Source organism: Ammodytes marinus (assembly GCF_949987685.1).
Source record: "Ammodytes marinus genome assembly, chromosome: 2".
NCBI lineage: Eukaryota > Metazoa > Chordata > Actinopteri > Uranoscopiformes > Ammodytidae > Ammodytes > Ammodytes marinus.
The window spans coordinates 7,590,652-7,616,785 of NC_137231.1; the positions used below are offsets into that span (position 1 = coordinate 7,590,652).

At 43.1% G+C, this 26,134-nt stretch overlaps 1 protein-coding gene across 1 annotated transcript; it reads left to right on the forward strand.

Annotated features, from left to right (window-relative positions):
• erlin2 (ER lipid raft associated 2) lies at nucleotides 1-25,059 on the forward strand. Its single transcript, XM_080045980.1, has 12 exons — nucleotides 1-83; nucleotides 1,515-1,622; nucleotides 2,192-2,273; nucleotides 5,004-5,050; nucleotides 5,265-5,326; nucleotides 13,942-14,067; nucleotides 14,916-14,989; nucleotides 16,750-16,808; nucleotides 20,595-20,686; nucleotides 20,773-20,862; nucleotides 22,071-22,150; nucleotides 22,260-25,059. The coding sequence occupies exons 2-12, from the start codon at nucleotides 1,516-1,518 to the stop codon at nucleotides 22,437-22,439; spliced, it is 999 nt and encodes a 332-aa protein (XP_079902106.1). The 5' UTR covers nucleotides 1-83; nucleotide 1,515; the 3' UTR covers nucleotides 22,440-25,059.
• Nucleotides 25,060-26,134: the final 1,075 nt, after the last annotated feature.

Genomic DNA, 26,134 nt, shown 5'->3' on the forward strand with positions numbered 1-26,134 from the left:
CGAAGAAGAAAAGGAAGAAGAGTGTAGCAGGTGTTTTAAGTGCCTGCTTTTTATCTGTTGTTTCTGCCCTCTTCACATTTCAGGTAAGACATTCTACTACGTATTGAAACAAAGGATCTGGTGTCCCTGGTATCGTGTATAATGAGCGTCAAAAAGAGACACGACACGTTGTATATTGTATATTAGTTAAGGTGAGCTTAATGTGGCCTTGTGTTGTGCTTTGACGCTAACAGTTAGCCTCATTGTAGTCAGCTTTGCGACCTTTATATAGGCTACAGTCTGTGGTTGTGACATGTGTCAAGGTAAGAGAAAGTATCGCTGAATCTGTCTGTTACTTTAACAGGCCTTTTTAGGCAGCAGTTTATACAGTAACTTCCATCATGCTATCTGAGCTAGCACCGAAGCCCTCTACAACCAAACCCGCTTCAATTGTGGGGGCATTTTCACTTTGCTTTCTAAATAGTCACACAATATTTTCACGATATGAGTACTCTACTACTGTAAGCAAACGTTTAGAGTTACTCCTTCCTTTCGGCTTAGGTATTTTACCTTAAATTTGGTTTAAATTATCAGACTATTAACTTTGAACTTTGAACAGCCGTAAATGCTCTAGTCGTTTCCGTATGAGAGGAAGCTGTATCCACCACTTTTCGAAGATGCAAGGTTTTATTGAGGCTGAGCATTCACACTCTATTTGTTCAAGATGTTTAACACTGTTATTATAGCTCATCGTTAAATGCCATACGGTACAGTTAGCAGATGGTATGTGCATGTGGGACACAGCCACACATTAGCGTGTAGTTTCCTGGTAGATTCTTGGACTTCATTTAAATGCATCTTTGTTTATTTATTCGGAAATGAAGTATAGCCTCCAGCATGAACAGCTTCAAAAGAAATGCTTGCAATGTCTGAATAGTCAGACTCGGGAGTACAATAAAGTGAAATGTACATTTAAATAGGTTCTAACATACAGGAGGGAATGTATAAACACTGCTGTATAAACAGTATGACTAAGCCTGTGTTGAGCCAGCAGGGTCACACGATTGTGTCTTCTTGCAAATCCTTACTAAGAAAGATGTGACAGCTCCACCACGGCCCAATCTGTCAGTGGTAACTAGCTACAGCCAAGCAGAGCATATATAAGTGAGTGCAGATGGCACTGGCAGATTTATATTATATATATGATGAGAGGTGACAACGTTATTTCACACTTTAGCTCTAATCCTCTTTAAGTGCCACAAGGTCACCGGGTCCAATCTGATGCCTGTCTTAAGCCTGAGCCGAGAGGAGGCAAACCAGTGAGCAAGAAGCCGCCCTGGATGTGTTACTGCAAGACTACACCTGCTGGCTGGCTGGATAGACAGACAGACAGACAATGTTTATTAGCACTTGTAGTCGGGAGCATTTGGTTGTAATTAAGACAGGTTATTGTATTGTGTAGAAGCCAAAAGAGAAACTGTGTTCCTAATGTGCTGATTTTCACACCCTGTCGTCCCTGTCTGTCTGCCTTCCAGCATGGCACAGTGGGGGGCCATAGTCGCTATCATTGCTGCCCTGGGAGGAGCAGCGCTGTTGGCCGCCGTGCACAAGATCGATGAGGGACACACTGGAGTTTACTACAGGTGAGACCGCAGCACACATTGTGGTGTTTTAGTTTTATGCACCTGAGACATTAGTGTTGTTAAACTGCTCTGTTGTAAAACTGTTAAGATGAAGAAGAGAACATCTGCTCTAAAGGTGTTTGCCCTAAGCAACTTAACATTTCTAAATGTAAATTCCTGGGCATTTTACTTTGCCAAGCTATCCAGGTGTGGTTCTGCGCCTGTATACTGTCTTTAGGCGCTGATCATTTAAAGTCCAAATCTCTTGCAGAAACATGCATAACAGCGTTTTCATAACAGACCAGATACAATCGGCTTCTGCCCGCTTCACTGGAACTCTTTGCACAAACGATGAGGTGCCACAGACTGTGTTCTCATACGGGTCATGGTTCTGTCATCCACCAGTGAAGATTGATTCTATAATGTCAGAAGAAAGGCGCCTGGGAAGTGGGAACATTCCTTAATCTTCAACCCTGATGCCTTGCATAAGCTAATGATGAAGTGTGTGTGTGTGTGTGTGTGTGTGTGTGTGTGTGTGTGTGTGTGTGTGTGTGTGTGTGTGTGTGTGTGTGTGTGTGTGTGTGTGTCAGGGGAGGTGCTCTCCTGACCGCCACCAGCGGCCCGGGTTTCCATCTTATGTGTCCATTCATCACCAACTACAAGTCTGTCCAGGTGAGTCAAGTGAAATGCATTATATTTATGTATTCTAAAATCCTAAATGCTGATGCCCACTCTTATTCCTAATGCAATGAGGGGGGGGGGCTTATATTCAGATTCATCCTCTTGAGCCTATGTTCACGCTACAAGGACTTTCCATACATGATCAACACACTCACCAGCGCATCGCTTTCGTCCAACAGACATCAAGCAACCATGAAAAGGGTTGTGACTGGCAATGAGAGCAGCGACTATCTGCAGCAAATGAGAGCGCACTATTTGTTACAAAAACAAAGCACAAACATTTTTGTCTTCGTTGTTTTTTGCCCAAACTACTTGTTTTTTTTCCGGTCATCAATGGTTAGAAGAAAAATACAATCTGTCCCCTGCATTCTCACGCATGGTACCGGTACTTGTTTGCCGTGTCATCTGTTGCATGGGTTTTCTTTATAAAACATAGTTTGTAGAGGAGACAGCCTTGTCAGAGATGCGTCCTGGTGAAAGATATTGCAATGTGTGACCCCTTGCCCTTTAGCGGATCAGTCATATAGTATGCAAACCACAGAGACGCACGATTACCAGGCAGACAGTTGTGTAGGGTGGACTGTACAGTGATCCTACGACGTTGAAAGTTGTGTAGTGTCTGCCTGCCTTTAGCTGCTGTTGTACCTGTTCATAGTTTGTTATGATTGATTTTCTGTAATGGACTGCCCGGGTTTACCAAAGACATGTGTTGAAGTAGTGTGTGATACTTTTGCAAAAGACTCTTATTAAAATTTACACAACCTTTAAAGGAGGACTGCAGGACTATAACATAGCATATGCAGACAGGAATCCCATTGATAGAGCAGTCTTGTGACCGTTTAACCTTCTTTAGAAATATCCTAGAATATGTAAGAAATTTGAATGTTCTTCCAGATTTGATTGCATGGTCAGAGCTGCTGCTGGGAGCTGGATGTTGTTTCTTCAAGAGCCTATATTATTAGAAATGGCATATCTTCTGGCCACCAGACTAGTGGAACCTGATCTTGGCTTGTGGTGTATAGGGAATGAGACACCATCTAAGTCCTGGCTGATCTCAACCGTGGAGAAAAGAAAATTACAATTCAGAAAGATTGAATATCATAAAACGTCTGAACATATGCGCTCCTCTGCTGTTTGAAGAAGTGAAATAACAAGGCGTTTGAAATCAGTGTTAATTTTGGCAGCAAATTGAGATTTAGTCTTAGTCTTTTGAATATCACACCATTTAGTCTTAGTCCTATTCTAGTCATCTGAAATCTTTTAGTCTTAGTCTAGTCTTAGTCTACTAAATATAAACAGATTTTAGTTGACTAAATCTACAGCGGACTTAGTCGACTAAGACTTCATTGAATGGTATTAAGTTTTGAATATGCAATACAGACACAGATTTAATGGTTGTAATACAAAACATGTATTCTATTTCATTCGTAATAATCTCACATAAAATCAGTGTACCTGACTGGATAGGAGGGAGGGGGGGGCTTTAAGAGCCTGTGCCCGGGGGCCCATTATCTCATGATCTGTCTATGAACCAACTGGATTCCACAATCTTTTTTCTTTTTGCGGGGAGCATGCACAAGCATTATTTATAAAAAAATTTAAATAAAGAAAATATTTAAAAAAAAAGTGGGGGGCCCCACACTTGGTCTTGAAACGGGCCCCGAGATCGTTAAGGCCACCCCTGGGCAGCAGCAGCACGCAGTAAGGTGCTGATAAAACTGAGTAACTGCGCTTTCCTTCAAGCAACACTGCTGCCGCTGTGTGTGTTCGGACTTCTTTTGCATCAAAGCCTTTTTGATAATAAAATTAGAGGTTTTAATTGAACGCTGTCCATGCGTCGGAGTTGTTTGTAACTTACTCGAGTGAAAACAGAAACTAACGGAGGGAGGCGGCAGTTTCACAGTTAATTTCCTATATAGTTGCGCAGTCAGTTTGGGGACATGGCTCTATTCAAGCTCGAGACATAGCCTACTACAAACATATCGCGGAACTTAGCCGTTCCCCTAGACAACGTTAACGGGAAGGATATCCCTGACTATCATTTTTGTCCATCAAACCGCAGTTTTTCTGCACAGCTGCTCACTCCACCCGCTTACACTGACGAGGTCTCCCGTCGATTTTCACCGACACAGGGTTGCATTCGCTGCTTTGCACTGATTGGATTTCTTCACAACTTGTCCCACAAAAAGAGTAGTTCTGATTGGATCTCTTCTCCATTCGTCCCGCCCTAACAGTTTCGTCTCGTTTCTATTCGTAGACTATAGTGTCAGTTATATTCGTCTCAGTCTTCGTCATCTTATCTGCCTTTTTATTTAGTTTTTATTTAGTTTATGTCCGTGAAAAAGGTTCGTAGACGAATATTTTTCGTCATAGTCTTAGTCAACGAAATTAACACTGTTTGAAATATGATCCACCTTTTGGTAGAGGTTACATCATGCAGTTTGAGTTGACATATAGAGACGTTGTTCCAGATCCTTACATTTTCTGCTGATACTGAGCCGGCCTTCCTGTAAGTGTGTTCATACCGTATGCACAACTCTAGTCCAGGTGCCTTCAATTTCACATTAAATGCTCCGATTTCACACTGCGTTGATGGATTTATTCCAGTGCTAACACTGTGTGCCAGGGAATTTTTACAATGGCGTCAGAAAGACATTTATGTGTTGCTGACAACCTGAAAAATTCATTTAATTATACCTTTTCTTTGTTTTCGTTTCGCAGACGACGATTCAGACGGATGAGGTGAAGAACGTACCATGCGGCACGAGGTAGGTCTTCTGTTTTGATTGGTCTCAGTAGAATCAGATGTGCTTTCTCAGAGTTATAACACCGAGCATCCATCTTGTGCCCTCCACACTCCCACATAATACATTGTGTGTAGAGTATTACACCACATCTGAGCCTTCTGGCACCACCTAGACTGAAAAACACGGTCCCCGTTATCTTCAAATACTTCATGTTGTGTTTTTTGTTTTCTTTCAGCGGAGGAGTGATGATTTACTTTGACCGCATAGAAGTGGTGAACTTTCTGCTTCCACACGCAGGTAAATCCATCAGTGTTCATCAGGCCACAAACGTCAAGCAGTGTTTTTATAACATCATTTTTTTTAAAGGTGATGATGGAAGTAGCTAAGGAGTGAGCCATCTCACTTCCTTCCTATCTCAGATTTGTGCATGTATAATAGCAACCGTGACACGACAGGTATAAACAAAACATAGCAATATGGTCACATCGGCATTGCGTCAAAGAATGTACAAAGTAAGAAAAACAAGCGTTACTTGCAAGATTTGTAATGTGAACCTTGCTAGGCATTGGAGCGTATCAGCAATGCAATAGTGTGCAAAGTGACACCTCTCCTCTGTTCTTTTCTTTATCGAACGTATCCCGCGTTGAGATGGTAATTTATTACGATTTGCTTTTGCTTCCCTCTGTTCTGTACTCCACGTCTCACACACAATCCTAACAAAAGATAGGTGTATGTGTGGGGACAAAAAAAGTGGTTTGTTGAAGTAGATTTAATTTTTATTTTTTTCGCGAAACATTACTGAAAGAAATGTGAAAGGAATTTGGGCTGCACGATATCAGGATCTCTTGCTATAAGTGAAAAACATTGTTCAATATTGCGATGACAATATCACTTGGAAAAAATGAAATGCTTTATTTCTATTCCAAAAACATGGTTTCATTGCTATGGATCACTTATACAAAATATCTTCATGCTTTAAAACATTTTCTGGTAGTTTACATCTGACTGCCCCAAATGGCACGTGAAATAGACTACCTATAGGAGCCACATCCAATATGTGTGGAGTGTGCTCCGTGTGGTTGACTCCCGGGTGACTGGTTGACGCGCTGTGTGTCTCAATGTTTGTAGCCTAGTTGTGGTTGTTAAAACAATGACTGAACCAAGCGATCATCTCCGGTGCAGACCGTTTATTTTGACACCAATTACGGTACATGTGATTAGGAATACATGGACATTTATAATGTCTATGACGGAATACGTTTGTTAGTTCCTCAGTGATAACAACTGTCAGCTTCTAGCGGTCAAAAACCGTGAGCCCTTCCGGGGTCAAACAACAAACAAACGATCAAGTGACGCACCTTTTATACCTGTGCCCCAGGCAATAGGGCAGTGACACCAGGTGGACAACACATGACATGACAACATATAGATACCCACAAATGGCTCTTACATTCCGGCCCCTAATTGCTAGTGACGGATGGAACTAACAATTCAAACTAAACAAAGAGCCATTATGCATTACTGCATTATCATCAGATATCTTGAGCAGCGTTTAACAGACACAGTTTGGTCACTGGTCTTACCACAGTGTTAAACTTCGTCTTAAGACGAACCGACCGTACAAACTTGTTTTTGTCGGGAAAGGTCTCGACCACTCGTCCGAGCAGCCAAGAGCCACGAGGGGCAGTCGAATCCATGACTACAACAATGTCCCCTGGCACAAGACTTCTTTTTTCTCTGTTCCATTTTTGCCGTTCTTGCAGCAGAGGGAGGTACTCTTGAACCCACCGTTTCCAAAACAGATCAGATATATACTGGACCTGTCTCCACCTTTTCCTTGTATACAGGTCTTGTTTCACGAACAGCCCAGGTGGTAATGCAGGTTTGCCTTTCATGAGGAGGATATGGTTTGGTGTGAGAGGTTCAAGATCATTGGGATCCTCGGACATCTGGGTGATGGGCCGGTCATTTACTATGGCCTCAACCTCACAGAGAACCGTGTGGAGGCCGTCGTCGTCCAATTGCTGTTGGTGCAACACAGATTTGAGAACACGCCTTATTGTACGAATCATGCGCTCCCAAATTCCGCCAAAATGAGATGCTCCTGGAGGATTGAATTTCCAGTCCACTCCTGCTGGAATGAGAGATCTTTGAATCTGGTCATGATTAAGTGCAGCGTGAGCCTCCTTCAGTTCTCTATTTGCTCCAACAAAATTGGTACCATTGTCAGACAGCATATGAGAAACTTGGCCTCTTCTACTTATGAAGCGCCGCAAAGCATTAATGCACGCATCAGTATCCAGCGAGTTTGCAACCTCCAGGTGCACAGCTCTACTTGCCAAACAGGTAAAAATCACCCCGTAGCGTTTACACAGGCTTCTTCCCCTCTTCACCTCAATCGGTCCAAAAAAGTCTACACCAACACTTGTGAAAGGAGGGAGGTCAGGCAAAGTCCTTTCCAAAGGCAGGTCTGCCATTTTTTGTTCACCTGCTCTTGCAGCGTGGAGTCTGCATGTCCAACAATCATTTATGACTTTTCTTATTGCTGAAGGAGCCTTTGTGATCCAGTATTTCCTCCTGAGTTTGGATAGTGTGTGGTTTCTACCACTATGACCCATTTGCTGGTGGATATGCCTGAGAATAAGAGTCGAAATATGCTGTTCTTTAGTGAGGATGAGCGGATGCTTGACTTCTTCTGGCAGAGCTGCCCTACTGAGCCTTCCTCCAACTCGAAGCAGGTCGTCCTCCAGACACGGATCCAGTTTGTAAATAGAACTTTCTTTGCGGACTGCCGACTTTCCTGATGAGAGTGCATCAATTTCCGCCTTAAACCGCTGCTGCTGAGCGAAGCGAACAATCACAATCTCTGCCTCCACAAGATCCTCCAACGTTATGCTCTGATCCCCAACTGCACCTCTAGCCTTCCTCATCTCCAACTGTACATGAGCGGGTTGGTTGTTTGCATCAGGAGCCTGCAGCTCCTTTCTCCTTTGGCTTAATTTAAAGAGGGTCTTTTGCACCTTCAGGAACCAGGCAACTGCAACCTTGAGCTTCCTCCAGTCTGAGAAGTATGTAATTAGTTGGTCAGTCGCATTAGTTGAGTCCTTGGCGATTACAGCATTCACAGTGAAGTCTTTCTTAACTTCAGGATCGTCCAGTGGGATGCTGATTTCTATGATATTTTCAGGCCAATACCTTTCTGGCTTCCAAAGAAAGCTGGGCCCTTCAATCCACCTGCTGCGAGTCAGTAGATCTTCGACTTTCATACCTCTGGACGCTTCGTCGGCTGGGTTATCTTTTGTGTTTACATACTTCCACTGTGACACCTTTGTAGCGTCTCTGATGGTTGTCACTCTGTTTGCTACAAAAGTATGAAAGCGCCGGTCCTCATTCCTGATGTACTTCAATACTGAAGTACTATCTGTCCAGAAGCACGAGTCTTCCAACTGGAGCTGCAGCTCCGCTCTCAACAATCGGTCCACACGAGCAGCAAGAACTGCGGCAGTAAGCTCCAAACGTGGAATGGTGATCGGCTTTATTGGTGTAACCCGTGCTTTGCCAAGCAGGAATGCCACGTGAACCTCGTTCCTGTAATTCTCCAACCTTACATAACTAACGATGCCGTATCCTCCTTCACTTGCATCGGAGAAGTGATGCAGCTGGGCAAGTGTAGGTTGTCCAAACTCTTTTGGCTTGATACACCTTCTGATAATAAATTCTGACAACCTGGTAAGCTCTTCCAGCCACTCAGTCCACTGCTGCAGTATGTCACCAGGTAAGCGGTCATCCCATCCACAGTTTCTCCTGCACAGCTCCTGCAACAGGATTTTGCCAGGCAATGTGACTGGTGCAATAAACCCCAAAGGATCGTACACTGAACTAAGCATGGACAGCATGCCACGTCTAGTGTCAGGACCGTTTTTCACCAGCGTCCTGAACTGAAAGGAATCCCTCTCGATGCACCATTGGAGACCAAGGGCTTTCTCCAAGGGAAGATTGTCTCTATCCAAGTCCAATTCCTTTAAGTCCTTTGCTCTGTGTTCCTCTGGCACTGTCCGCAGCACCATCCTGCTGTTACTGACCCACTTAGTCAGATTGAATCCTCCTTTTTGACAGAGAGCTGTAAGATCTTTAATTGCCTGAATGGCTTCTTCTTCTGAGGATGTGCTTTTCAAGCAGTCATCAACATAGAAGTTTTGCCTGACTGTCTTAATCACATCAGCAGGGAATGACGCCTGATTGTCTTCTGCCGTCTTCCTGAGTGCGTAGCAAGCGCAGCTGGGGGATGAAACCGCCCCAAACAGGTGGACCGTCATCCGGTGCTCTGCAATGTCTTGGTTCAGGTCACCCTCAGGCCACCACAAGAAACGGAGGTAGTTTTTGTCCGTTTCTGCAACATTTACCTGATAAAACATCTGCTGGATATCTCCCATCACAGCTACAGGCTCCTGTCTGAACCGAGTGAGCACTCCAAGCAGACCGCTTGTAAGGTTGGGACCCTGGAAGAGCTCGTTGTTTAATGATCTTCCTTTAAATGTTGCACCACAGTCAAACACCACCCGCAGGGTCTTTTTGCTCGGATGGTAGACACCATGATGGGGGATATACCACACCTTTCCTTCTTCACAATGCAACTGGTGCTGAGGTATTTTCTCTGCATAACCTCTGTCAATGACATCGGAGAAGAAGCTTGCATACTCCTGATGAAACTGCTCATCCTTCTCAAATCTTCTCTTGAGTCCCAAAATCCTTTGCTTGGCCACCAATAAATTATTTGGGAGCATGGGCTGATCTTTCCTAAAAGGCATTTTCAGGCTGTAATGCCCGTCCACCAGCTTTGCGGAATGGCTGACAATTTCCAAGAACCTCATGTCTTCTCTTGACATCTGTTCATCCTCCAGATTCTTGTCGTTGAAGTCATGGTTGTACTGAGCAGCCAGCATTTCTTCCAGTTTATGCACCGCAATCCTGTTAACCGTAGCAGAGGGAATTTTCCCCTCCATGGTGCCACAGTTTCCATTTAGTGGACCATTTACTGACCATCCAAGCACCGTTCTAATCGCATATGGGCCATTCCCACAGCTGTTGACAACCTGCCATGGTTCCAATAACCTTGGAGCATTAGTTCCAATCAGTAGATCGACATTTGCCTTGATGCTTGGGATGTGCACCTGCTCTAGGTATGGCCACTGACACAGATCTTCCTGTGTTACTATGTCATCTGCAGTCACTGGCATCTTCTCCTGTGTGAGAACATCTGGAAGCGCATAGAAATCACTGTTGTCAAGGCCAGCAACCTCCAACCCAGCTAAGCAGTAAGCAGTCTCAACTGTTTCTTGCCCCATTGTGCGTAACAGGAAGCTGATTTTATTGCCCGCAGCATTCAGTCTCTTCATCAGATCTTCGGAACAAAAGGTGCCTGAGCTGCCGGGATCCAGAAAGGCGTACGTCGTTATGATTTTATTTCCCTTTGAAGCTTTCACCCTTACAGGAAGGATAGACAAAGCGCCCTGGTCTCTACCGGCCCCTGTATGTCCACATGTTGTAACCACAGAGGGATGTTCATTGGCAGGTTCCTCTTGCTGGTCCAGAGCTGGTTGCCTTTTTATATGAAGCAAGGTAGGGTGAGTTTGACCACAGATCTTACATTTCATGCGCCTCTCACAGTCACGGCTCATGTGACCCACGCATAAACATGCGAAGCAAACTCCCTTTTCGCGCAAAAATTGAATTTTGTCCTTATGTCCTTTTCCACTGAGTTCCTTACACTCGTCCAATGAATGCCCATGAGCACAGCAGAGGCATCCAGCTTTCTCCATTTTTGCTTGTTCTTTAATTTTTTCAGTGAAGTTTGTAGAAGCTATGGTGGTGGCAACAATACTTTCCTTAGCTCTGTTCCTGGGCTGTGCAGTAAACCTGTTGAAAGTCTTTGGCCCTGCAGCTCCAAAACCGGGGTCCTGTATGTTCCCAAACAATGGGTCTGACAGAATTCTGACATGGCGTTCAACAAACGACACTAGGTCCTTGATGTGTGATCTGTCGTTTGTTCTTTCCATTACATCATGAGCTCTGGCTCTCCACTGGTCTCTCATTTTAAATGGTAGTTTGGAAATAATGGCCCTCATGTTAACTGGCATGTCAAGTTCCTGTAAGTACTGGAGCTCCTCCATAGCGTTGCAGCAACCACGCAAAAACAATGAATAGGCTTGGAGCGCGTCCACATCTTCAGGTTTAATTGATTGCCAGGCCAATGCTTTCTCCATATAAGCAGTTGCAATCGTATAGTGGTTGCCAAAGTGTTCTTGTAGGAGACCCTTTGCCACTCCATAGCCGCTCTCAGGATCCATATGCTGGCAGCTACGCACCAACTCTCGCGGTTGTCCTCTGGTATATTGCTCCAGGTAATATAGGCAATCGGCTTTGCTTGCCTTTCCTTCCACTCCTTGCTCGAATGCCTTTATGAATGACCTGTATGTGAGAGGGTGTCCTTCAAAGGTGGGAATATCTCTCGGTGGTAGAGACAAGTAGTGCTGTTGTTGCACCAGAGCAGCAGTTATTTCATTTTGCTTGTGCATGATATGAATTATGTCGTCGGACGGATTTGGATGACTACCATATTGTTTTGGTTCGTTATTTGACTGAGCAACTGTAGGCTGGCGCTGTGCATGCTGTGATGTTGCCATGATGTTTCCTAACAATTGCACAGGTTGTTTTGGCCGCACGTCCATTGCTGTTGATTTGTCGGGTGGTACTGATGATTGTGCCCAATGAATTTGTTGTACAGGCCTGTATGTAGGCGTATACTCCTTCGCCATGGGATTTAGGACAATGACAGAGTCCTCTTTCCCTTTTCCCTTTGCAAAATATGAATTCATTCCATCTGAGCCTTTGGAAGAAGAACTTTTTGTTTCCCATGCCTGCAGTACTGCCAACTTTGCATTAGATGCAGCAAGGTCGGATTCCAAGTCAAGCTCCTCCATCTTGCTTTTGAGCTGTTGTTGCTGCTCCTCCATTTTCCTTTTGAGCTGTTGTTGCTGTTCCTCCATTTTGCTTTTGAGCAGTTGTTGCTGTTCCTCCAAAGCATGTTTTTCTTTGAGGACAGCTTGGCGAGCAAGAAGTGCAGCTGTCTCGGCCTCGGCTATCATACGGCCAGTGGATGCAGTGCTTGACCTACCACTGCGGTGGCTCCTTTGACTGGACTGTTTGCTACCCACATTAGAAATACTGTCATCAGGACAGACATCCTCCTCCACATGACCAGAATGTAAATTGAAATGACCATTGCGTAAGCCCCACTGTTTAGCCTCAGCAATAGATGCATTATTTGACAGCATTTTTGCTTCAAACCACGTTTCATGCTTTGCTTTTTCTTCAGCTGGCAAAAGGGTTAACAAGGAATCATGGCTGAATTTAGCCTCATTACACACCTTTATAAGTTTGTCAAGAGCATTTTTTACCTCATTTTCATCATTATTAAACATTAAACCTTGCATTGTTTTTCTTATCACACCTGCTTGATTTAATTTGTTTACTCTTTCTTTTTGTAAACTGTCTAGTTTACCCACAAGCGCCTTTGCTGTAAGTTTAACTACCCGCTTGGATGGCAGTGTTTCAGCACCGCCAGTAATACTGCTTGCTTTTTTAGCAGTTGGCATTTTGCCAGTCCCGTTTACAATGTCTGATGCTGCGTTTCCCTCCATGATGAACAACAGTCACAAATCAGTTCAATAGTTCGCGACGCAAAGTCAAGTCAATGCAAAGTCTACCGTCACGTCAGTTGTCACCAATGCATTGGATTTAAAGCCCGGGCATGTGTGCACACATTTTAAATGGCCAGTGTAGCGCTACACGTACCTGCACTTTAATGTTGCGTTGGGCGCCGTCCAGTAGCTTGTGTACGCTGGTTAGACCCGATGATGCAGTCGCAGCCCTGACAGCTCCCGCCAGCGATACTCCTCGAAATCCCGCAGCCTCCAGACACCCTCCACCGAAGTCCTGACAGCTTCCCGATCCATCCGCAGCCCGAAAACGTCCTCCAAAAAGGTACAATAGCCGCTGCTGCGCTAAGCTACCAGTAGCTTTCCAAGTCCTTGTGCCGCCTCTGCATAGTTCACTTACTTGCCGAGGGTTTTCTGAAGATCCAACGGCTAGTTTGAATAAACGGCAGGTTTTTGACAAGTATAGGAGCCACATCCAATATGTGTGGAGTGTGCTCCGTGTGGTTGACTCCCGGGTGACTGGTTGACGCGCTGTGTGTCTCAATGTTTGTAGCCTAGTTGTGGTTGTTAAAACAATGACTGAACCAAGCGATCATCTCCGGTGCAGACCGTTTATTTTGACACCAATTACGGTACATGTGATTAGGAATACATGGACATTTATAATGTCTATGACGGAATACGTTTGTTAGTTCCTCAGTGATAACAACTGTCAGCTTCTAGCGGTCAAAAACCGTGAGCCCTTCCGGGGTCAAACAACAAACAAACGATCAAGTGACGCACCTTTTATACCTGTGCCCCAGGCAATAGGGCAGTGACACCAGGTGGACAACACATGACATGACAACATATAGATACCCACAAATGGCTCTTACACTACCATTAATTGCAGTTAAAGCAATCTTTGCGATACATATACCTCGAATGTTGATATCACTATTACGATAGATTTTCGATAGATTGTGCCGCCCTAAAAGGAATGTTGATAAAGGTGATGTTATTCTACTAAATTTGCCCCTTTCTTTACTATTTTGTTGGGAAATACTCCCCCCCCCTCTCCCCCCCCTTGACATGAAAAGTTTGAGAACCACAGCATTAGACTTTGCTCATTTGTTGCAGCTTGCCCCTTCCCATATATACGTGTGTGCGCTCTGTGTCCGCTCTCCTTTCCTGACCTGTTTCCCCTCTCTGCAGTGTACGACATAGTTCGCAACTTCACGGCCGACTACGACAAAGCTTTGATATTCAACAAGGTTCACCACGAGCTCAACCAGTTCTGCAGCGTCCACTCACTGCAGGAGGTCTACATCGGCCTGTTTGGTAAGTGTGTTGGACTGCACACATCTGTGGCACCCAGTAATGTTATATCCTCGCTCTCAGCTTTTCCTACATCTACATAAAGAGCATGTAGTCGGCCCACAGATGAGAGTTCTAAACACCCCATAGTTATGGCTTGGCTCATTAGTTGGCGAGCACCCTGCTATGCCAACAACTGCTGTGCATATGGACTTACTTTAAGCAGTTTCCTTGCACACTTTGCTTCAGTGAGCCCACACACACACGTGAATGTTACAGCCTGTATGCCTGACCGCAGTCCACACAACATGGACCCAGCCTAATAGTGAAACATTGGAGTAAACACATGCATCATCCTTATAAGAGGAGTAAAGTGTTTGTTTCCAGTAAGTACACTGAAAGTCTCTTGAGCTATGTGTGAGAGAGTGAAAGGGAACCGTGTTGAAGTACAGATGGTCTATTGTTATTTCAATCAGGCACTGAATTTAATTTAAAACCTGTACTTAAAGTGATCCTGAAGAAATGGCTCAATGTGCTTATTTCTATTACTTTCATATGTGTAAAAAAGAAAAGCAGACCACAAGTAGCAAGAATTGAATTGAGTTATATATCCGTGTGCTGGGAACACACTGTACTTTGAAGCAGTTATTGTCTGATACCAGGGATTTGACTTCTGAATTGAACACAGCTGTAGTGTCTTTGCACTTGTCTTTTCATCTGAAGTTCCACTCGAAATATGTCTGTGTGATTTGAATTTGAATTCATCCTCTGTCTATTTGCAGTCAAAAGATGAAACTAAGTATTTGCTGAGTTTTTTAAAATGTGTATTCTCATCAGCTCACCCACTCACCTTGTATCTCTTTCTTACTCAGACCAAATCGATGAAAACCTGAAGTTGACACTACAAGAGGACCTAACATCCATGGCGCCTGGACTTATCATACAGGTACAGTGAGACCGCCATACAGGGTCCAGATGAAGTCAAGTCCAGCAGCCAAGAGCAAGAATATATTGGCTCCACTTAGGCCAGAACTACAGCTGGCAAAGCTACGTTGTTAAGATCATGTGTTAAGACCAGTCTAATAATGATTTGAATACAATCCCTGGGCTCCTTTTTTTAAATTAGCCATTGGCCATGTTCTTTGTGTTTTTAAAGACTGTTTTGAGACCTTTTGTATATTTCTATGCCTTCATTACAGTAAACTAAGGGCTTTGTGGTTTGTGGTCCGCACTTGTAGCCATGAGATTGCCCCCAACTGTTTTTGGCATTCGATGTATGTTTGTATTTCTTTGTAAAAGTAGTTTATGTGAGCTTACATTGAGAGAGGGTGTATGGACATATCCATATCCACATATTTACTTTGTGTGTAACCAGCTTAAAGGTTTACTTTCTAGTTTTTTCGAGCTTCCAATTACATCTTATCTCATCTACCAGAAAGCCAGGCCTTCCTCATAGAGCCACCATGTTTCTCAGCTGTACAGTGAAACAAGGGTTTGGAAAAAGTCAGTGCGTCTGAGAAATTACAACATCTCTCAGGGATCAAAGCAGAGACCAAGATACACTCTTCTGCACCCACAGAATTCTCAGTAGACCAGAATGCACACTATACAGGCAAAGACATGTTCTTAGTAAGGGGGGCCTTGCTGCAATCGGTGTGTTCTGTTGTGACAGAAGCTTTGTCTATATTCTCATAAACAGACATCTGACTAAAATCAACAGGTCTGGGAACATCTCTGGGCTTTGATCAGATGTACTCTGGGAAATGTAGTTACTTACACACTGAAGAACGAGATGAGTCGGCAAAATGGAAATTGGTTAGACAAATAGATTTATTTATTTTATGATTCATATTTTTATTTGAGTTTTAATAGACAAATACATTTAAAAAAAATAATAACATTATTTCAAACCGATTTTGTCTAAGCCCCAGGATCAAATTATTTTTTACCTCCCAAGATAATTTATTGTTTTGAGATAATTTCTGATCAGATCCAGATGGACTGGACTGACTGACTGACTGCATTTATTCTTTTCCACTTGAGAGCCAAGTTTTCTACGTTTGTTACCGTGTTAGTTTCCTTGTAGGGAAACTGAAACTATGTCCTTGCTTGGACTGGACTCAAGTATTGAAGTTATAACTGTAATGTCAGCCTAATGAACCACTGTGTACACAGTCACTGATAACTAAAGACTTTTTACCGTTTGCAGTCAGCCATATGTTGATTTTTTTTTTTTTACAGCCTCTTTAAAGCCCCTCTTCCTGGAGCGTTTCAAATAACAACACAAGCCATCTTTTCACGAAAGCTCAATAAAGGACAACATAATGGCTGACTTTTAAAGGAGCCTGAACCCCCCCCCCCCCCCCCCAACCCCAATCCTTCAAACCCACAGAGATATACACATCTCATTCCAGAGCGTAAAAATGCTCCACTGGGCTTTAATACTCTGGCCCTGTTTCCCGTAAATCTATAGAAAGCAGTTAAAAAAAAATAACATTTGTAGTTCTTTCTGAGAAACCAATAATGTTGCAGTGCAGAAGTGGGTCTTTGAACAGCGCTGTCTTTGTGTCAGGACTCCTCCACTACTTCTCATGACAACTCCCTCTGGTGATTAAAAAAACCTCCTTTTAAAGTCATGCTGTTTTTATCTGCTCACTAACTTATTCCTCTGTGTCTCTTGCGTGTCTGTCCTCCATTGCTTTACAGGCTGTCCGTGTCACGAAACCTGTGATCCCAGAGAGCATTCGCAGGAACTATGAGCTCATGTGAGTGTTTTTTTTTTTTCTAATGGAATGCTAGTTCCTGACCCTCTGTGTTGTGTGTTGGTTTATTTCCACCCACGTTCACCCAACTGCTCCTGCCAAGTTTTGTTTCATGTCACTCTATGAGCATCTCATGTTCATGAATCAACAGAATGAGCTTAGTCACAGAGCCTGTGGTGAGGGGAGGAGATTGAGGACTTCCAGTAAGTGGCTGTATGATCCTAAGGCGTCAGAGACACTGTGGGAAGTGTTCAAGTCAGATGTGCACAATGTCCCCAGCTCCACCGACCGCCCCCCTTGTGGCTCAATGGTTGAAAAAGCGCGCTAAAGTGCCCTCAAGAGTGGTGAAAACGAGAGGAAATGCCTTATTTGCTGCACTTTTCACGTGAAAAACATGATTGGGTGCCCTCTAGGATGCCCCTTCATACAATAAATGATGATGATGTGCCCTCTAGAACAAGAAAATTCGATGACGTGCCTTAATGAGTGCCCTTATAGTCCCCTTCTGCCCGTCTGGTGCCCTTCTAGTACCCTGATAGTGCCCTTCTGCCCGTCTGGCCGTTCTAGTGCCCTTCTGCCCGTCTGGCCGTTCTAGTGCCCTTCTGCCCGTCTGGTCCTTCTTGTGCCCTGATAGTGCCCTTCTAGTGCCCTTCTGCCCGTCTGGTCCTTCTTGTGCCCTGATAGTGCCCTTCTGCCCGTCTGGTCCTTCTTGTGCCCTGATAGTGCCCTTCTAGTGCCCTTCTGCCCGTCTGGTCCTTCTTGTGCCCTGATAGTGCCCTTCTAGTGCCCTTCTGCCCTTCTGGTCCTTCTAGTGCCCTTCTAGTGTCCTTCTCCCCATCTGGTGCCCCCATGGTTGAAAAAGTGTTGCTAAAGTGCCCTCTATGGTGGTGAAAATGAGAGAAAGTGCCTTATTGGCTGCCCTTTACATGTGAACAAAAATGATTGAGTGCCCTAGGTTGCGCCTCCATACAATAGGCCTAAATGATGATGATGAGCCCTCTGGAGCAAGAATACGGCAAACCGAAAAGATATGTTGCGGTACTCTAATGAGGTGCAGACTAGGGGTGTGAACGTTTACAAAAATGTCTAACAGTGTACACGATGGAATTTTTTTCGTGTACACGGTTAACCGTGACGTCATTGTCCTCGTGCGCCCGCCGTCCTGTAGGCGAGCGCACACACACACATACGCGTTCGCCTGTCATGTGCGCCGTCATTATCGCGCTTCATTAATTTCCTGATTAATATAGCCTATCGCTTTCTACATGTCCACGTTTATGCAGGTTGAACAGGTGTTATAAAGTTCGGGCTACTTACGCGCTTAGTTCACGTCAACCGGGTAACTTTAATCTTTAGGTTATCTTTCATCACTCTTCCGTGGCTGTGAGTCGAGCCCGAGAACGGCGCCTCCCCGTGTGTGTGCGTGTGTTTGCGATTATACACATACTCACGCCGAGGGACAGACAGATTGGGCAGACTAGCTTTTATCCTCCCCAAGTAGTTTATTAGTGATGTAAAATCAATAAATGCGTGTCTCCAGAACATATTTAAAAACTTTGAAAAAAAGAACATTTAAAATTTGAAGATTTTTTTTAAACGGTTTTCGTTTATTGATTTTTCCTAAACGGTTATGATTTACTAAACGGTTACTCGTGTACAGGTGCACACCCCTAGTGCAGACGTTCCTCTCTTTGGTAGTCGACGAACGGGGAATGCGAAAGAGGCGTTGCTTTCATGTGGCGTCGCTATGACAAACAGCTACATCGAGTGGTACTTAAATCTCTACTGGATAACAAAGCAAAAAGCGGATTAAGAGTATGTCCGTACCCATAATGGAAAAGCGCAATTAGATGCCAAGTTAGAAAAACTTAATATTTTCAGTTTGCATAATCCATTTAAAATGTATATACATTTTTTGAATGTCAAGATCTGGTCCTCATTCAAGTGTAGGTCATTTCATGCAAGAGAGACGATAATAGTCAGCTATCACCTCAACGTGAAGGAAAACTTCCTTCAATATTTCCGTAGCTGGCTGTCAGCGGTCAAAGACTGTATGGTAGTGGCACATTGATTTTTCTCCAGTCTAATTTACTTAAATGTTAGTAAAGATGAAAGCAGCAAGGCATCCTCCCTTCTTAGGCTATAATGTGAAAGTGCACAATGATGTGAACAACTCATTTTAGTGTTTATAAAGTCGCTAGAATTACGGGAAACAGTGTCTTAGAAGCAAAAAAATTTCTGGGGGTGGAACCCCAGACCCCCCGTTTAATTGTATGGGCCTTCCAGGCAGCGCTGCCTTTAAGGCTCCGCTGGGGGAACAAAACACCATCGGGTTACAAACGCCACTGTGTGTCCACATGGTGCCCTTTTTATTTTTTTTGCCCCTGCCCTTCAAACAGTCTGAGTCCGCCACTGCGGTAACATGTTACTCACCAACTTCACTGCTGAGATCTGAGGAGGCAGTTACATCACTTACAGTAAAGACCTCCGTTTGATCTCAATTAATCTCAATGTAGTGCTGCAAAACAACTGCAAGAGAGGTTTTTGCAGATATGTGTTGATTTCATATTTTAACTGCTATTTACTGTAGTTGTTGAAAATGTCATTTGAAAAGGCAGTGATGAAGAGTTAGACTTTGGATAAGCATACTTTTGCTTTCACTTAATAGTAAGCGGTTCATGTGTAAACAAAGTGTTGCCTGTGGGATAGTCTGTGCATTGGTGTGGCAAACATAACCAGAGTGCAGCAATGTGAACAGGTCTCAACAGTTAAAATGTGATCGTAGGCTATAAGCCCCAGGTTGCACAATTAATGGAATTTGAAGCCTTTAGACCACCGTTTGATGTGGTAAATGTTGTAATAGAATGTCTTCCCAGGAGGCAATGGCATGCACTGAGATGTTTATCCATTATTTAGTGCGTAGGCAGAGCATTATGGGTCCGTGTGTCCATGATGACACAGGTTCCAAATGCTCGACCAATGTTTGGACCAGGGATTCTTGAGTTCTTATGCCCAGTCCCAATGTTACAGACTGTGACTTTATCATGCGTCCCCAAAACATTTGATCATGGACTGTTTAATCCCCTTCTGCACACTTTCAGTACATCTGTTGTGCAAGTTTAGTAAGGGAATGAATTAGAACTAATTGCACTTTAATGTTACGAAATAATGGCAGGCTATATACATTTTTAAACTAAAGAATTCACAAAAACAAGGTAACATGCAATAAACATTGTGTAGCATGTAATTACGTCTGTTTAGATAATCCAGTTGATGTGTGTGCTACAATATATCCAACTTGGTGCCTATTACCTATTTTATCGTCCATAACTCTCCAAATATACAATAGTTTAAGTTGTTGGCATGAACGCTACCAATTCATAAACATGGGAATATTTGTTGTTTGGAGGAGTTCTTCTGGAAAATTACACCACACTCATAATAATAAACGTTTTTTTCTTAGCATAGAATCAGCAACTGAAACATTTCTTGGGCGCTTCTTGGGATTTTTCTGAGCTCCTGAGCCAGTTCCAGGGGGCGAAACCAGTTCGTAAATACTGCCATACTGAGAAATACAGAGCGACTTTTGTGGAGCTGATAGGCTCTATCAACTTTGAGTCAACTCATTTGGTGAAGGCTTGAATGTGACCGACATTCATTTATATGAAAAAGTTGCGCACTATAGCTTTAATGGGAAAGTCAGGTTGCCAAGGAGAGATGTAGTCAGTGTCAAAAGCGAAAACAACCGTGTTGAGTGTTGAATGTTAAAATGTCTGTTTGTGTTTGCAGGGAGAGCGAGAAGACCAAGCTGCTGATCTCTCAACAGACACAGAAGGTTGTGGAGAAGGAGGCGGAGACAGAGCGCATCAAAGCTATAATAGGTGAGAGAGAAACCCCAAAAAACAGTCTGACAGTCTGTTGTCCTGGCAGAAATGCTTTAAACACAAGATGCTCCTGTGTTTTACAGAGGCTGAGAAAGTGGCCCAAGTGGCAGAGATCAAGTATGGACAGAAAGTCATGGAGAAGGAAACGGAAAAAAGGATCTCTCAAATCGAAGGTTTGTGTTCAGTCAGTATACCAGTACAAACAGTGTAAAAATACTCCATTACAGGTAACAGTCCTTGCATCCCACATTCTGTCTGGCTGAAAGCAGAGAAGCACTATCAGCGAATTAATCTTAGAGTATCAAAAGTAAATGCACATGCTGTGAGGATTCTTATACCATGCGGGGTTTGTTAACTATGCTGTACAAAATAATGTAAACCTGAAGTCAGGAATTAGCTTGAAGTAAGTTAGTGCCCGAACCAGACACTGCCTCTCTGAAAGGACGCATCAAACTAAAGCTTGTAAAGGCTATAGTCTAAAATGTTAATTGTGAAAAGTAGCAGGTAACTAGCCGATTATCAAAAGTTTTAAATTTGCCTCTTTCATGGAGCAATAATTGGAAAGTAAGTACAAGTACCTCACAATTGTGCAGCGCTTAAATAAAGTGTATGTACAGAGCTACAGTCCACCATGTCCATTATTTGTATTCTAGAAAGGCGTAGTCTGTGACTGGACATACTGTATATGAATATGCATGTATGAATAGTTTGGGATAAAGAGTAGTTGTCACAGTCATGTACTGAATCTAGTTTTTGTGGCAGGCGGTTCCTTACTTATGTGCATTCTAATTTTCAAAAGACTTGCTTCTCAATAGGCTGTTTCAACAGCTTATTTTTAGGCATGTGATAACATGAATAATCTCTGAATGCTTTTTAGGTGTGCTAAATTCACAGACCTTGTATTGCGCAGCTGCTTTTTCTGCTAAGACGAGTTAAAATGTCTCATCCTGTAAAAATGAACCAAGCAGCAGTTTGTTTGTGTTGCACACTCTAAGGTCAAGTAGAGTATGAGTGTGTCACTTCAGTTTTTCCCAGCAGCTGTGCTGTGTACAATCAGAAATGTTTATCTCTGGGTGGTGCTTGTGGTGTAGTGGTTAAAACCCCCTCTCCCCCCACCCCATAGAGGCTCAGTCCTCGTCACAGCAGACCCGGGTTCGAATCTGGACCGGGTCATTCTCTGCATGTCATTCCCCACTCTAACCCATTTCATCTCTGTCTCTCTCAGTCTCCACGCTGTCAATAAATGCTTGGAAAACGTTTAAAAAAACGTATTTGTTGTGGGTATTGCTCTGCTGTTGGGGTCTTGGAACCAGCTGTTTAGATGGGATGGGATTGGACCTCCCACTACTGAGTCTTGACAGTATTTGTTTGTGATTTATAGACGGCGCTTTCCTGGCCCGGCAGAAAGCCAGGGCAGATGCAGAGTTCTATACAGCGCAGAAAGCTGCTGAATCCAATACGGTAAAACAATGACACTTCACATCATCAGTCAGCACAAATGGGAAATGCAAAGCCCAGACTGTTCTTTCATAGTTTAAATGATCTTCCTCTCTCTCTCTCTCTCTCCCAGGTGAAATTAACACCAGAGTACCTGCAGCTGATGAAGTACAAGGCCATCGCCTCCAACAGCAAGATCTACTTTGGGAACGACATACCCCAAATGTTTGTGGACTCTGGCTCTGCGGGGAGCTCTATCAAGGCCTCTGTAGCCATGGACATTGCTGCTGAGCAATTCCTGGACTCTGATTAGCAAAGGAGAGTCAATGGGACCCACAGGACCACCACAGGGGGGTGGAGGACTATCTCCTGGAGGGCAGGAGTCTGGCCCCAACAGGCCCCGGCTGACAGGGTCTCCCTCTGGCCTGAAGAAGCTCCAACGACCAGGGCCTGTATTTCTCAACCACCTCAGAATCACTGCTAGGAATCACATTGGAAGTTGGACTAGGATGTAAAACGTGTTGTATCTCAGAGAAGGGGACATGAGATATGTATGTGCTACTCTGTTCCGATAGAGAATGACGATTAACATTAGGAGGAAGAACAACAAAAATAGCTTCAGCTGTGTGGGTGTACAATAAGCTCCTTTTTTTATCTTTTTTTTAAAACCACAAATCAACCAAAACAAAAGTATCAAGGAATGAATCCTGCTGCTGTGGCTAAATGGACTGGGCATGCCTCCATTTAGCCATAACATCAAGCATCATAAGTCTATGATGACCTATGTGTTTATTCTGTGCATGTGTCCTCATTTAGCTTTTGAAGCAGCCATATTTGCCACCTTCCAACAATGAAGAAGAAAACGTCAACATGTTGTTTAACCATGTTTAGTGGCAGGGATATCATTGATTATCTTTATTTAGCTTTCAGGTGAAATTAATTCAATCAGTCGTGAACAACCCAAATTAGTTTTTTTTTTTGTTCCGTTGCATTGTCCTTGTTACACAAATTGACCCTTAGTTAACCCCAGGCCCCCTTAGTTTCTTGTACTTTTCCTTTCATGCAATAAGCTCATATACAGTTGACCAAGATAACGGTGGAGGATATATGGTTAAAATATGTCACTTGCAGATTTAATCGGATTTAGCTAGATAGCTAATTAAGCTAACGCTAGCTCCTTGCGTTGGTTGAAAACACCGTCTCTTACTGCCTATTTTAAAGTTTCAAGCTGACTTGTTTTCAAACGGGAATCTTGTAAAAAGGGTTCTTCATTATGCACTAGGTGGCCCATACATCTGTTAGCACAGTTAACTGAACCCAGTCTCTACACTTCTGCTTTTGTGCACATATTAAATGCAGAAAAACACACTTTCTTTCTTCAGCACAATGCAATTTCAAAGGACAGTCACTGTTCACTGATGGTGGATAGCAAACGGTCAACTGCAACAACCTATACGTTTTTTGAATGGAGCAGCATGGTTGCATTGCAGGGGGGGGGGGGAAGAATCAGACCATTTAATTCAGTAAATCTCTTTATACAAAACATTTTTGTTAAGCTTGGTAGCTCTGCCAAATCCCACTGGACATGGATGAGTGTTGATACTGAAAAGAAGGAACATTGTGTCGCTCTGAAGACTTGTAGACCGTGATTTCTTTCTCTGAAGTGCTTGAAACATACAGGCCCGGACCGGATAGATCTTTAAGGGGATGATGAATGTACCGTGTAGTTGCTGCTCGATGACAGATGTAATATAATCGCTCCATTTCTTTGTGTTCATATGTTTTGTTATGTTTTTCTTTGTTTCTTTTTGAGCACAGGGGATCTAATTAATATCAATAGAGTTTTTGCAGCTGTATGAAGTTGTTATGCATTTTGCTGTATATTTATGTGGCCCTTTGTCTTTCACACTGTACATTTAGCAGACAGACGTATGTTTCTGCAGCTGTAAGCAGGCCATCTGTTTATGCATTTTCAATTGTATTCAACAACAGTGCCCACTTTCAAGAGATCATTTTTGGGTGATGACACAGAAAAACAGCTTTTGTACTCCTTTCGTAAACGACCTATAAACATCTAGGGACATGTGAGGAAGTGAAATGCCTTTCAGCCTTTGGCAACATCACCCATTGTCCTGAAGGAGGAGGAGGAGGAGGTTGTAGGAAATACAATATGCAGGTTGAGTGAACCTTAAAGCAGGTCCACTGAGCTCTACCAAGGGGATCAATGTAGAAATATTAAAAAACGTGTGTTTCTAAAGGGTCTGTAGCAGTCACTTATTCACTTTGGACACCTCAAAATGTATTTTTTTGAATAGAAATGTTGACTTGATAAGGACCAAAAACCAAATCCGTTTGATGTGTGACCGTTTTATTCTATGTCACGCATGACTGGATCAATTATTTCTGTCTTAAATGTTTGGTAAATGGGTATGAGTTCAGGACCAAATGATTTGTTTTCCAAAAAAAGAACCACTGGTTTTGTTGCAGACTTTGAGGCTCAGGTATGCAGGCATGTTTGGGCATTGATTAGGAGAACTTGGCATGGTGTCTGTCTATTAGCTCAGCAGACATGGTGCCACAGGAGAGATCTTTGTTGTCCAACATATTAAATGACTCGTGTCCTAAATTCCCTGTAACCCAAAGCAACATCCATTGATCCTTCCTTGTACTAACAGCCGTCATATCGTGTGTAAACAGCACAACTCGCTGTCTTCTGAAGTTGATCCAGTAAACCCCTTTAAGAGAATATCAGTTGTTCCTTTTAATAATAATGTCTCTGATTGACTGAGACTTCAAATAACTTGGAAGGCAAACGTTTTTGCACTGTTTTTCAATTGTTAATGTGCAATCAATATATATTCAATTGACAAAGTACTTTGGGTTATTCTTTGAGATGTCAATGGCATTAAAAAAAATGTGTTTACTTACATTGCAAGGCCAATGTGATGTATAGGATGTCTGTTATGAAAAGGTGTACTTGTGACACAATTAAATGGTATCTAAAGAACTGTTTTAACTGCCTATCAGATTATTTTAAGTCATTACGAAAGGACTTTTGAGTATTTAAGTTTACTTTTAAAGAGTAAATACAAGAGGCATTCAGATGGTGGCACTGACGAGTCGGACTAGTTACAGCATAGTTTACACACACCTTAAAATCTTTGTTTCTTTGTTTTAGCTTGGCCCCAGGTTAAAGGGTTGGGTTGATTTCCTGTGAAGATCTGTGTGAAATGAAAACAAAGTTCTTCTGCGGTTCATTTTATTGTTTGAGTCTCAACTTACAGAGGTTAACACTTTACATTGACAGTAAGTGACAAACACATTAAGTATGATCTAATAATTGGTTAAAAGGTTATGTGATACATAGTTTATATGAAGGTATTGATTATAACTGATTTCCATATTAAAGGTGTAGTCAGTGATTCGGGAGAATTATTGTTGGCAAAATCACCTTTTGTCAAACTCAAAGAATCTATCCTCACAATCCGCTTTTGGTACGTATTTGTGCGCTGAAAAAAAATCTAGTGACAGGTTACATCCTAGGCTCTGTAATCAGGTATGTCAACAAAGGTGGCCAAGTAAAGCAACATGTATGTTTACAGAGCCTAGGCTGTGTGTTAAAACACTGGATTGTTTTCAGTGCACACACAGTACGGACTGGTAGCGGATAGTGAAGAGATATTCACTGATTTTGACAACAAGCTTTCTTGTCAAATGCCATTTCTTTTGTGAGACAGAGAGGATCAAGCTATGCAGGACCCACCGTTACTTTAGTGGCATAGATTCCCTAACACGCTAAAGTGCAGTTTCACTTTCCTTTGCTCTGAATCACTCATATCATTGTGTTTGTGTTCTGCCAGTTTTACAACTCTGGCGTTGATCAAGACGGATCTTACTTTCTGGAAAATCCCCAGAGCTGACTGAAACCTTATCCTAATCTAAATTGGCACATTGGATCAGCTGTGTAATCAATGACTGTGTATAAAAGAGTGTGTAATCAGTGTATGT